Below are 14313 nucleotides of genomic sequence, written 5' to 3' on the forward strand. Positions count from 1 at the left end.
CTGCACAGACCCTTGAATGTCAATGGTCTTTTTCTATTTTTCAACATAAGACACTTTCTGTCATCTTCAGACAATGCTGAAATTTTCCTAATGATGTGCCAAATACATTGTTCTGAAACAAGTACCTATTGGACATATGGCATGGCTCTTTAACACATCATCACAAGGGAATTCTGAATAATCTTCTACCATAATTATCTTGATGTTTCTTTGAGCAGCCTAATCTATTGTCAATGAGACCTATATTTAATTGATGTAGCATAGCTGTCATCTAAATATTTCATATATGTATAATATTATACTCATTGTCAACTTTTCTAACATGATATGAGTAAACTATGTTTGTAATAATGTGCACAATATTTAGTGGTATTCATATCAAGAAATTCTGATTAGCTCATGAGTAAGTAACACATATGGGGATCTGGTTTATTCACTTTTTAGCATTTCATTGCATCTCCCTACTCCACCAGTTGGCAGAGCAAATTTCAAAGATAAGGAAATCAAAACGTTTAAAGTTTAGTCATTTTCTCAAGGCCAGAACAATGACAAATGACTGAGTGGAGACTGGGTACCTCCTCTCACAACTGTTTCACTTTCCTTTCCACTAAACCATGTTTTCTGAAATGTCACTTCATTAAGAAAATTTTTTTTCAGTTTCACCCATATGTTTATTTGTTTCTGCAGTACCTAAGATGCAATTCAAAGAACGAGTATATACTGTCAATGAAAATGACAGGCAGATAGTTGCAATAATCCACAGGAGTGGAGATCTCCAGTTCATGTCCTCAGTAAGATGCTATACACGACAGGGATCTGCACAAGTGATGATGGACTTTGAAGAACGCCCAAACACTGATATCTCCATCGTTGAATTCCTGCCAGGTAAGTTTAAGCTTGACATGTTTATTTGAAATTTTAGTAGACCAAATTTTTGTGAGTAATATATATCAGGAACATATAAGTTCTTGATTTCAATAAGCTTATGACATAATATTATGTACACTAAATGATAATATGGTGAGGTAGATTGTAACAGGTTGAGTGAATGTCCTTTTTGGTTTCTGTATCAATTTATTGGTTAATTTTCAGTGATTTATTATATTGTTTATTCAAAACTTATTCAGTGATAGGGACATATATATAGATTTCACAATGCTAGGAGATACTTAATGCTCAAGTGACAGAAATTAAAAGGAATTGATGTCAGATTTTTAATATATGTATCCAGATCCTTAAAATATCTGATCAGTTGAGATCTAGTAATTGTTCTAGAAACAGGTACTGCAGTCAAATTAACAATGATCAACATGTACTAGGCTGCTAAATTTACTTCTTGATTATAATGCTAGTAATTTATAAACAAAAATTGGCACTTGCTCTTTTTCCTTGTTTTCTAAGATGAGTGACAGGACTTAAAGACTTAAAGATGTTAAAGAAATCCCATTCAAGTAGTTGGCTTGTCATTGCAGTGAATGAACAATTATTCATTCAACAAATATTTATTGAAGGCTTACTACATGCCAGACACTATTATTTGCACTGTTGATAAAGCAAGGAAAAGACAATATGCTTGCCCTTGTGGTGCTTATATTCTAGTTGCACATGTACCTTTTTTGGCCTATAGTATATGATTGATCTGCTGTCATTATTGTTCTAGGTGAGACTGAGAAGCCTTGTATCCTTGAGCTGATGGACGACACACTCTATGAGGAAATAGAGGAACTCCGCCTAGTTCTTGGCACTCCACAAAGCAACTCTCCCTTTGGGGCTACAGTTGGTGAACAAAATGAAACTCTGATAAGGATCCGAGATGATGCTGATAGTAAGAAGTTATTTCTTACTATCATTTCTTACTAACTTTCAATTGGGAACTGAAATCCATCTATGTTAAAGTTTCAGGTAGATTAGAAAACAACCCACTGTTTTTGACTAGGCTTTTAAAACAAATGAGAATTAAAAGAGAGAGAGAGAGAGAGAGAGAGAGAGAGAGAGAGAGTGTTGCCCTAACCAGTTTGGCTCAGTAGATAGAGCATCAGCCTGCGGACTCAAGGGTCCCAGGTTCGATTCCGGTCAAGGGCATGTACCTTGGTTGCGGGCACATCTCCAATAGGGGGTGTGCCGGAGGCAGCTGATCAATGTTTCTCTCTCATCGATGTTTTTAACTCTCTATCCCTCTCCCTTCCTCTCTGTAAAAAATCAATAAAATATATTTTTTTTAAAAAAAGAGAGAGTAAAATAAGGAATGAAATAAACCATTAAAACTGAAAGTTGATGTTGAAGAATATGACTTATATCTAAACTAGAGGCCCGGTGTACAAAAATTTGTGCACTGGGGTGGGAAGGGTCCCTCAGCCTGGCCTGTGGCCTCTCACAGTCTGGGACCCCTTGGGGGATGTCCACCTGCTGGCTTAGGCCTGCTCCCCCAGGGATCGGACCTAAGCTGGCAGTCAGACATCCCTCTGGCAGCCCAGAAGCCCTTGGGGGATGTCCACTTGCCAGCAGGGACCAGGCCTAAGCTGCAGTCGGACATCCTTAATGCTGCTGAGGAGACAGGAGAGGCTCCCACCACCACCGCTGTACTGGCAGCGGTCAGCCTGGCTTGTGGCTGAGCAGAGCTCCCCCTGTGGGAGCACACTGACCACCAGGGGGCAGCTCCTGCATTGAGCGTCTGCCCCCTGGTGGTCAGTGTGTGTCATAGTGACCAGTCATTCCCAGTAATTCTGCTGTTAGGGTGAATTTGCATATTACCCTTTAATTATATAGGATACTAAATCCCTAACATTCATACCTCCCCTCTTTCCCTGACATACATTTGGGTGCAGGCAGTCCTGGGCCAACAATTTCCTCCCTCTCTTCCCACTCTCAGTGGCCTGCTCCCATAAAATTTTGGCACATAGAGACTGCCTAGAGCATATGCTCTTTGAGGACTGGTTAATTCCTAAGGAAGGGGCTGGACTATGTTATGTGTGCTCAGTTGTTACTAACACACTCAATAATATTGGGTGAGGAAACAGAAAGAAGCCAGGAGTATAATAGTAATTAAGCTCTTCCCACAGGGAAAGAAACATTAGAAATTAAGAAAAATTCCTTTTACAATTTAAATTATTCCTATTTCCCACAATTTTAGAGACTATTATTAAATTCAGAGAAACCAAATTTAGCATAAATGAACCTAAAGAACCAGGACAATCAGTGGTTATAAAGATTCCAGTGATTCGCCAAGGAGACACTTCAAAGGTTTCCATTGTGAGAGTGCACACCAAGGACGGCTCGGCCACCTCTGGAGAAGACTACCACCCTGTGTCAGAAGGTAAGGGCGCTCCCAGTTCTGTGTCCATGGGGGTTGTACTCAAGTGACCATGAGAAAAGTAAGAAAATATCCAATTGAAATAAAAATATACATATACATGTAAATTAGTCTTCAGAAAAAACAAAAACAATGGAATTTATTTCCAGAATTCCTCTTTTGACTTAGAGAGTATATGTGTTAGGACTTAGGAAATTTTTGAGTAAACTTGCTAGACAACTTTCTGTTTTGAGTCTACTTTCACCTTCACTATGGTAATCAGACATTGAATAATAATTCTTGTGAAGTATTCTATTGCATTGAAAATGCATAATAGCAGAGATAGTAGTCTATTTTAGTTTATAGAACACCCACAATTTAAAACTTCCAGCTAGAAAATTTTGTGTTTATGGAGGGCAAAAAAAGAGTGGTAAAATATCAACTACATGAGACCATAAAGTCTATGGGCCTCAAAAACCCATTATGGGTGCTTTTCATCCGTCTCTCTATTGCCTCAAATTTATGGATCATTTCACCATTTACTTTTATAAATAATTAAGAAAAATCATTCAGTACACACTCTGCCTCTCCCTCTTCTCTCAGATTTGTTTGCTGACAAAATAAATATAAATTAATGTCCCAAATTTAGTCTATGAATTATTTGGAATTCTTCTTATCCACTTGGTTTCTAGTTTCCTATCTCTCACTACAATCATTAGCTCCTAATGATCATAGAGCTTTAGGCATTCATCTTTTTTTTTAAGTCTTTATTGTTGAGAGTATTACAGATATCCTCCTTTTTCCCCCTATTGCTCCCCTGTGCCCCGTACTCACCCCACCGCAGGCCTTCACCATCCAACTGTCTGTGTTCATAGGTAAGATCTTTGGTTAATCTCTTCCCACTTCCCAACCCCCTTCCCTCTGAGAATCGTCAGTCTGTTCCATTTCCATGCTCCTGATTCTAATACATTCACCAGTTTATTCTGTTCATCAGATTTTTTATTCATTTGATTTTTAGATTCACTTGTTGATAGATATGTATTTGTTGTCACTTGGTTGTTCATATTTTTTTATCTTTACCTTTTTCTTCTTCTTCCTCTTCTTAAAGAATACCCTTCAACATGTCATGTAATACTGGTTTCATGGTGATGAACTCCTTTAGCTTTTTCTTATCTGTGAAGCTCTTTATCTGACCTTCAATTCTAAATCATAGCTTTGCTGGGTAGAGTAATCTTTGTTGTAGGTTCTTGCTATTCATCACTTTAAATATTTCTTGCCACTCTCTTCTGGCCTGCAAAGTTTCTGTTGAGAAATCAGCTGACAGTCATATGGGTGCTCCCTTGTAGGTAACTAACTACTTTTCTCTTGCTGCTTTTAAGATTCTCTGTTTGTCATTAACATTTGACATTTTGATTATGATGTGTTTTGATGTGGGCCTCTTTTGGTTCCTCTTGTTTGGGACTATCAGCTTCCTGGACCTGTAAGTCCATTTCTTTCACCAGGTAGGAGAAGTTTTCCGTCATTATTTCTTCAAATAGGTATTCAATATCGTGCTCTCTATCTTCTCCTTCTGGCACCCCCAAAATATGAATGTTAATACACTTGAAGTTGCACCTTAAACTATCTTCATATTTTTGGATTCTTTTTGCTTTTTTGATTGGGTGTTTTTTGCTTCCTCATATTCCAAATCATTGATTTGATTCTTGGAATTCTCTACTGTTGAATTCCTGTAAATTATTCTTTATTTCAATTGGTGTATGCTTAACTTCCGATGGGTCCTTTTCCATGTCTTTGACATTCTCACTAAGATCCTTGAAAGTCTCATTAAGTCCCTAGATGCAGCGGTTCTCAACCTGTGGGTTGCAAACCCTGAAAATACATCCTGCATATCAGATATTTACATTACAATTCATAACAGTAGCAAAATTATAGTTATGAAGTAGCAACAAAAATAATTTTATGGTTGGGGGTCACTACAACATGAGGAACTGTATTAAAGGGTCGCAGCATTAAGAAGGTTGAGAACTGCAGTGGTTCTAAACCTTCCTAATGCCACAACCCTTTAATACAGTTCCTCATGTTGTGGTGACCCCCAATTTCATTGTTACAAATTGAACATAATTAAAGCATAATGATTAATCACAAAAACAATATGTAATTATATATGTGTTTTCCAGTGGTCTTAGGTGACCCCTGTGAAAGGGTCATTCGAACCCTAAAGGGGTCACGACCCACAGGTTGAGAACCACTTGGCCTAGAAGATCTCATGAAGACCCTTCAGTAATCCTATAACCATGGATTTGAACTCTGTATCCAGTAGTTTGCTTGGTTACATTTCTTTCATTTGTGACATGTTTCTTTGTCTCTGCATTTTGGCTTCTTCTCTGAGTTTGTTTCTATGTATTAGAGCTGCTATGTCCCCTAGAATGGGCAGAGTGGCCTTGTGTAGTATGTGTCCTGTAGTATGTCACCTTAACTGGGTACTCTAGGTGACCCCCAGTGTAGGCTGTGTGCATAGTCTTATAGTTGAACCTTCATTGCTATTGGCATCTCTGGGAGGAATTAACCTCTAAGCCAATTGGCTGTGAGAACCTGCTGTGACTACAGTGAGAGAGCTGCTGTGCAGAAAACACCCTTAAGGAGCAGGACTTGCTTCAGTGGGGCTTTGGTGCTCACTGAGTTGGCCTCCTGAGTGTGTCACTTGTGGATGTGTAGAGTTGTAATCTGCTGTGGTCTGAAGCTTTCCATCAGGTGCACTGGCTCTAGGGCCTCCAGGGAGGTGCAAAGTCAGCCAGTCTGGGAACATCCTGCAGGAGCTATTTGTATTGGGCTTTGAGGTGCCCAGGCAAGGCCTAGCTATGAAGCAAAGCAGGCTTGTGCTAGTGCTAGGTCTTGGGCCTTTTATTGATAAGTTTCAGGCATGCTGTCACCACCTTCAACTTGTTTGAGAGATTTTAGCAAAATCTGAAGATTGAACAAGGACATATGGATAAGCTGCTGAAAACAGGTTTGGAGGGACTGCAAACTGGACGGGGTGGGGTCTCAGAGAATCATCAGGATGGAGCCAACAGATATGGCTGCCAGTCAGCCCTGCCACAGGGGAGGTCTCAGCACAGAAACAGTTACCCCTGCAAGCACCCCTGACTGGGAGAAAGCTGCCCCCAAGTTCCTGACCCGATGCCAGACAATCCAGTTCCTCCCAGTATGTGTCTGAGTCCCCCAGAGCAGCTTCCCTGTGCCCAGCGCTGGAGCTCAGATGAAGCGGGACCATGTAAGTTCATGTGCCAGCCTTTTAAAAAAACACCTGGGTCTCCAGCAGCCTCCGTGTCTCTCTGCCCCAATCCCTGCTGGTTTTTATAGCCCATAATTATGGGGACTTCTCTTCCCAGCTCTGGGTCCCTGAGCTGGGGGTCTGGTGTGGGCTGGGACCCCTTGTTCCTCACAGGCAGCCTCAACAGAGATGATCTCCCTCCTGATTTAAAAAAAAAACAACACATCACACGTGGGTGTTGGACCATTCCGCACCTCTGCCCCTCCTACCAGTCTCAACGTGCTTTCTTCTTTACTTCTCTAGTTGTAGGACTTCCATTCAGCCAGCTTTCAGGCGGTTCTGAATGATGGTTGTTCTGTATTTGTTGTAATTTTGATGTGGTTGTGGGAGGCAGTGAGTACAGGCATTTACCTATGGGGCCATCTTAGTTCTCCCAGGCATTCATCTTTATCTCCTAACTTGCATACACAATTTAGAAAAAGACTGATAGTTATTACTAAATCAGTTATAAAGGTAATGATAGAATAGGGTAAAAAAGCATTTTCTGCAGAGGAGTTTGTACTTTTTATGCATATAGTTTGGGGCAAAAGTAGTGTGGGAACGCTAATCAAAGTATGCTGGATATTCAAGGCTAATTTGAGGGTGGGGGCCCTGTCCAGAGTATGCCAGATGTGCAAGGCCAAGTTGCCTTACGCAGGTGCAAAAGCAAGGACATAGAGATTATACTGTATGCACTGTGCAGGTGTACTTTTCTTGGGCCTTTTATTGATAGGTTTCGGGCATGCTGTCACCACCTTCAACTTGTTTGAGAGATTTTAGCAAAATCTTAAGATTGAACAAGGACATATGGATAAGATATGAACAAGGACATATAACCGAAATACTGATGTCACTATTTGGCAAGAAGCCTCTTTTGTCTAAGTTGGTATAAAGATGTGTTGTTGACCAGCCGGTGTGCAGCTGCTTGGTATGACTCCTGTGTTTGCTACTGTATTAGCAAGGGCTGCTTTATGTGGCTACTTTGTAATGCTACTTTGAAGAACTGTTTTCTCTAATGGCTATATGGAAGCAATGGCTACTTTGTCTGCAATAAGGTCTCTCTTCTATGCTTATGACTTCTCCTGTCTTCTCCATCTAATACCTGGCATCCATGAAGGTCCTGTTCCTGGTAGGGGAACTAAGACCCCACAGTTGTAGTCGAGCAGGATCAAAGAGAAACTTGCTCCCACAAGCTCCACAGTGAGCAGGGGAGCAAGGTTCAGGAGTAAGTACTCCAACAAGTAGGTTTACAGTTCATGTGGAAAAAGATACAATAATCTATATATATAAAAGCCAGGCGACCAGAATGCCAGAATGACCAGTTGCTATGATGCCCACTGCAGCCAGCCACCTGGCCCAATCGGGAGGCAGCCCTTCCCCCCAGTCAGCCCCAGATGGATTGGGGGCGGGGCTGGCTGGCCAACCTCCTACACCCTTCCCCCTGGCTGGCCCGGCCCCTGATCGGCTCCCCCACCCCAATCAAGGGCAGGGCCAGCTGGCCAACTACCTGCAACACCTCCCCCTCACTGGTCCCACCCCCGATTGGTCCACCACACCCTGATTGGGGGTGGGGCCAGTCAGGGGGAGGGGCCACAGGAAGTTGGCCGGCCCCACCCCTGATTCGACTAGGAACCAGCTGGGGGGAGGGGCCGGCCCCCCAATTGGGCCAGTTGGCCGGACGCAGTGGGCATCATAGCAACCAGTCATTCCAGTCATTCTGGCATTCCGGTCGTTTGGCTTTTATATATATAGACTAGAGGCCTGGTGCACAAAATTCGTCCATTGAGGGTTCCCTCAGGCCGGCCTGTACCCTCTCCAATCTGGGACCCTACAGGGGATGTCCAACTACCTCTTGAAATCCGGGACCGCTGGCTCCTAACCACTCACCTCCATGCCTGCCTGATCGTCCCTAACTCCTTCCCTGCTGGCCTGATCACCCCTAACCGCCTCTGCCTCGCCCCGCACCCAGAACCCAGGATTCCCTCCTTTGGCTGGCTGCAGGGACTCAGGACCCGGGCTGGCTTCACCCAGGCCAGCCGCAGCCTCAGGGGACCGTGGGTGGGCAACTTCGCTCAGACCGCAGCTGTAGGCGCTGGCACCTGGGACTGCAGGGCAGGTAGCTTGTCCCTCTCCTGGGCCACAGCCTGACTGGTCCCCATTCCTCTCTTGTGAGCTCATTTGTGCCTGGCTCGTCCCCATTCCTCTCTCCCCAGTGTTGAGTGTCTGAGTCGTTATGGTGTGACAGTGTGAGGGTGTGATGACCATTTGCATATTAGCTTTTTATTATATAGGATGATAATATATTTGAAATAAATCAGATACCACCAAAAATGAGAGAAAAATACTGCTTATCACTAAATTATAAGATCTAAAATAAGTCTATTATTTATTTTTTATTGTCCCCAATAACATGATTTGTGAGAGGAAGAGAGAGAGAGAAAGAGAGAGAGGGGGAGAGAGAGAGAGAGAGAGTAGAGACATCTATGTGAGAGAAAAACATCAATAGTTTTTATACAGGAATTTAACTGACAGCCTTGTGGTGCACAGGACAGCACTCAATCAACTGAAACACTCCAGTCAGGCTAAAGTAAGCCTCTTAATACACAGGTTTTATATGAAGGAAACACCTTCTAAATGTGCAAAATATGACCTTGAGAAGTAGATGTTTTTCTTAGAAATAAAACAAATATTCTTTGCTAAAACAGAAACAAAACTATATCTATGCAGCCTTGGCCAGTTTGGCCCAGTTGGTTAGAGCATCATTCTGTACATGGAAAGGTCACGGGTTTGATTCCTGGTCAGGGTACATACCAGATTGCAGGTTCGGTCCTGGCCGGGGTGTGTATGGGAGGCAACCAATCCATGCTTCTCTCTCTCTCTCTCTCTCTCTCTCTCTCTCTCTCTCTCTCCCTCCTTCTCCCTCTCTCTTCCTTTCTTTCAAAAAAAATTATATCTATGCAATAAATTGACAGTCAGAAAAATGTTAAATAACATTAAAACAGCCTGTGTCATTTTTTTTAATCCTCACCTGAGAATGTGTTTATTAATTTAGAAAGGTAAGGAGAGAGAGAGCAAAACATCAATGTGAGAGAGAAACACTTCTCAGGTTGCCTCCTGTACATGCCCTGACCGGATATTGAACCCACAATTGCGGAATGTGCCCTGACCAGGAATTGAACCTACAATCTTTTTGATGCATGGAATGATGCTCTAACCAACTGAGCCACCCAGCTGGGGCCAGCCTGTTTCTTTTTTATCACATAAATGTCAGCTTGCTGTTTATAATGTTTATAATAAAAATTTAAGTAATATTTTCTAATCCTTCCATGTTTTCACAAATGGCAATATTTCACTCTTTTTATAGATGTGTAACATTCCATTGTATAGATGTATCACATCTTTATTCATTCATCTATTGATGGACACCTAGATTGCTTCCATATCTTGACTATGGGAAATTATTCTGCAGTGAACATAGGGGGGCACATATCTTTTCAAATTAGTGTTCTCTGGGTAAGTACCCAGAAGTGAAATTGCTGGGTTGTATAGTATATCTATTTTTAGTTTTTTGAGGGATCTCCATACTGTTTTCCTAGGGGTGCAATTTGCAACAACATGGATGGGTCTACAAGGTATGAGGCTAAGTGAAATAAGTCAGAGAAAGACAAATTCCATGTGATTTCACTTATACATGGGCTTTGAAAACAAAACAAGCAAACAAAATAAAAACAGATTCATAGGAACAGAGGCCAAAGGGATGATTTGCCAGAAGGGAGGAGTTAGGGAGGTTAGTGAAAAAGGGGAGGGGAACATGGTCAGTAATATTGTGATAAGTTTACACAGTGACAGATACTTACTAGAATTAGTGGGGTAATCACATTATAAGTTAAAAATGCCTAATATTGTACACCTGAAGCTAGTATAACCAATATAAGATTATATAACAACAGTAGTTAAGTAAAAAATAAATTTAAATTTATAATTTAAGAAAGATAAAGAGAATCAAAGCATACCAAAAAAGGAAATATTTTCTGAAATACTATGCTCTAATTTTTCCTTTTATGTTACAAATTTAAATCAATCATTTCAAATAAACAGAAAAACTTAAATATAGAATACAAGGTGAAATGTTTATGCTAAAAATGTTTAAAGTAACAGATAAAGACTAAAATAGTTGAGAAAACAACTATCACCTAACACATGTACTGTAAGAAAATAATAATTTAACATCCTATATAATAAAAGGCTAATATGCAAATGGACCAAACTGCACAACGACCAGTCGCTATGATATGCACTGACCACCAGGGGGAAGATGCTCAATGCAGGAGCTGCCCCCTGGTGGTCAGTGCGTTCCCACAAGGGGAGCGCCGCTCAGCCAGAAGCTGGGCTCATGGCTGGCGAGCACAGCAGCGGTGGCAGGAGCCTCTCCCACCTCCACAGCAGCACTAAGGATGTCTGACTGACGGCTTAGGTCCACTCCCCACAGGGAATGGGCCTAAGCCATCAGTCGAACATCCCCCAAGGGTTTCTGGACTGTGAGAGGGTGCAGGCTGGGCTGAGGGACTGCCTCCTCCCCCAAGAGCATGAATTTCGTGCACTGAGCCTCTAGTTTAAAATAAACTCTTAAGTTTTTAACTTCTTAGAAATTGAGTTTGTGCAATTCAGAGGTTTACAAAACTTGAATGCTTATAGGGCTAAGACAAGCTATAGCATGAGTGAAGCAAGGGAAGTGTTTTGGGGTTGGGGTGAGAATGGAGTGATGGAAAATCTATTCGCTGCTGAGAGAGAAAAAAAAAAAGCCTGTAAGCCTGTGCTATCATAGACAGCTGACTGTTGCAGACAGAAAAGTTCAAAAGAACTCAAAAATCTATACTTTCCTATGAAATCCACAGATTTTTAAGTGTTAGAAACTAATTTTTTTAATGCAATGTCTCACAGTCAAACTAAACAAATTGGTGGGCCAGAAATGATCGCCTATTTTTTTCTTTTGGAACAAGTGCCATGAGCTCTTCCAGGGTATGTGGAATCAAAGACAGAACATGCTAAGGCTAATGTGTAAAATGGCTGTATCTAGACACAGAACTAATTTTAAAGATGAGTCTGGCTTACTAATTCAGTTTTAAACACTTCTATAATAATAAAAGCATAATATGCTAATTAGACTGGACGTTCTTCCAGACGAAGGAAGCCTGGGTCCCGAGTGCCTGCTGGTGGCCAGAGCAAAGCCCGGGTCCCAGATGCCAGAGGGAAGCCAGTGCCAGGAGCTGGGAGAAGGAAGGCCTACTCTTGCACGAATTTTGTGCATTCGGCCTCTATTTTTTATAATTGACAATTATAAAGTAGAAGTAGGAAAGGAAAAATACATTGGAGACACATTTTCTTCTGCCTCATTTTAAGACTTGTAATTTTGAATTATAATGACTGAACTGCAGTTAGATCACAAAGCATCATCTGTTATCTTTTTTAGTTAGAATGATTATGCATTATCTTCTTTATTTAAACTTCTGTGCCATTTTCTAAAAAGGTATAGTAAAACTACAAAATAGTTTATATGGGTTTCATACTATAGTCAGCTGCTTATTCATGAGTTCAATAAAATCAATTAAATTTTAACATTTTCAGAATTTTAAAGTAAGTGAGTTCAAAGGGATTCACAGAATTAGGCTTAGTTTTCAAGATAATGAAGCAATTTTTTTTAGTGAGGAAGGACAGGGATGAGAGAAAAAATACCATTAATATTTATCTTTTAAAAAAGTTTTTAAGTTTCCAAGATTAACATCAACAATAACAGATATAATTTAAGATATAATTTGATATGTTGATAAAATCTTAATTTTACATTCAGCTTTTCCAGATATATACATAATGTAAATACTGTTCACATTCAATAATATTTGTGACCATATTCATTTGACTTATGTCCTGTTGGTTTAGAAATTTTGGGAAATAAGATGCAAGTTTTTCTGGTTGTGTCCTGGTATTAGAACTGTTGATTATCCTTTCCATAACTCAGCATTTTTTCAAACTGAGGTCCAATAAATAAATTTAGTAGCTTATGATTAAATTTTTTCAGGATAGAATAGAATAGAATAGAAAATATTAGAGTGTAATGAATATAGTAGAAATAGGTGATTTTAAAAAACTTTTTATTCCATTTCATTCACACACACACACACACACTGGTCCATATTGTAAAATGTATTTCAGATTGTGAATCGCTCACAAAAAAGCTTAACAAAAACTCATATTCATATGTAAAATATTTAAATTTGTGATTTTGCACTTATAGAAATTGAATTTAAGGAGGGAGAAACCCAGCACATTGTTGAAATTGAAGTAATCCACGATGGGGTTAGAGAGATGAGAGAGGCCTTCACTGTTCACCTAAAACCTGATGAAAATATGATAGCAGAGACACAGGTAAGTAATAAATACAGGAACAAATTCATAGCTAACATTTTATCAGGGAAATTGCATATAAGCATCTCATAGTGTACAATACAGTAATGGGACTCTGTACAAGCCTTATATAAAGGAGATGTGCATTATCCCTTTTAACTCCTAAATAAATTTTGTTCCTATTAGATTGTAATCAAAAGATTCGTGTCTTTGTTTGAAAAATCATGTTTGTAGAAACTCAAGGACTAGAGTCACTGAGCCCTACATCTGCCCATGTACAGCAATTTAAAATTAATCTCCAGAGAGAAAGCATCATCTCAGCACAAAGATGAGACCATTAATTCAGTGCACAACTCATTAAAACACACATTTTAATTCACAAAATAGTTTGCTAATCTTCAAAAAATCTTCACCTTTTCAACCTAGCTTTATTAAATTAATGTCTAGAGTAAATATAACATTTATTGGCACTCACTTCAGCATAGCCCAAATGTTACAGTTCTAACACCTCTTTTCTTTTTATTTAATTTATGTTGCATACGCAACCAATTTTTCTTTAAGATGAACAAATTTAAACATTTTTTTACCTTTAAACCCAAAACAATGTTTTAATAAGTTTTTATTGGTTTTGGAGAGAGAGGAAGAGAAAGGGAGAGAGTGAGAAAAACATTGATGAGAGAGAAACATCGATCAGCTACGGCCTGCAAGTGTCCTGAGCTGGAAATCGAACCAGTGATCTCTTGGTGCATGGGATGATGCTCAAACCAACTGAGCCACACCAGTCAGGGCCTAAAATAATTTTTAAAGCTAAATGATTTAGGAACAGATCAATATTTATAATATCTATGCTTAAATTTACTCTATTTCTTTTATTATTTGTTTCACTATTTGTATGAGATCAAATTAGAGAGATTTTCTTCCTTAAGTATGGGTTACCATTTTGTAATTTTTACTACTTGGTGATATTTCTGCTACAGTGCCTTGCTTTTCTTAAAGTCATATTTAAAATTAAAGAAGTATGAGCAGAAAATCTTTTTTTAAGCCTTGATCACATAGAAATTAGTCTTTTGTTATTTTTATGGAGCATGATATTAAACTTTTTTAAGTGAAAGAAACTGAGATTCACTTCAAGTAATAAAAGCTTTTTTAAGAACGCACTTATAAATATAGATTTGGAAACTATGGTAGTTAGATATTGGAAGAGTATTCAGGAGCTAAGGCAAATTTATCAGCAAGGTGTTCTGATTACCTTACCAGCAGCACATGTTCACAGGTTCCTCTCCTATCATGACTCAACTTTTCCCTCTGCCTG

At 39.8% G+C, this 14313-nt stretch overlaps 1 protein-coding gene across 1 annotated transcript in view; it reads left to right on the plus strand.

The window, feature by feature from the left end:
- Positions 1–14313, plus strand: part of FREM2 (FRAS1 related extracellular matrix 2) — a 377463-nt gene that overhangs the window by 303732 nt on the left and 59418 nt on the right. The window contains exons 9-12 of the mRNA XM_070409236.1: positions 688–885; positions 1661–1825; positions 3131–3313; positions 12892–13022. Of these exons, the coding sequence (XP_070265337.1) occupies positions 688–885; positions 1661–1825; positions 3131–3313; positions 12892–13022 (677 nt within the window). The remainder of the gene's footprint in view (positions 1–687; positions 886–1660; positions 1826–3130; positions 3314–12891; positions 13023–14313) is intronic.

Source organism: Myotis yumanensis, unplaced genomic scaffold, assembly GCF_028538775.1.
Source record: "Myotis yumanensis isolate MYYU_CA2020_CCGP unplaced genomic scaffold, mMyoYum1.0.hap1 SCAF_3, whole genome shotgun sequence".
In the NCBI taxonomy this organism is placed as follows: domain Eukaryota; kingdom Metazoa; phylum Chordata; class Mammalia; order Chiroptera; family Vespertilionidae; genus Myotis; species Myotis yumanensis.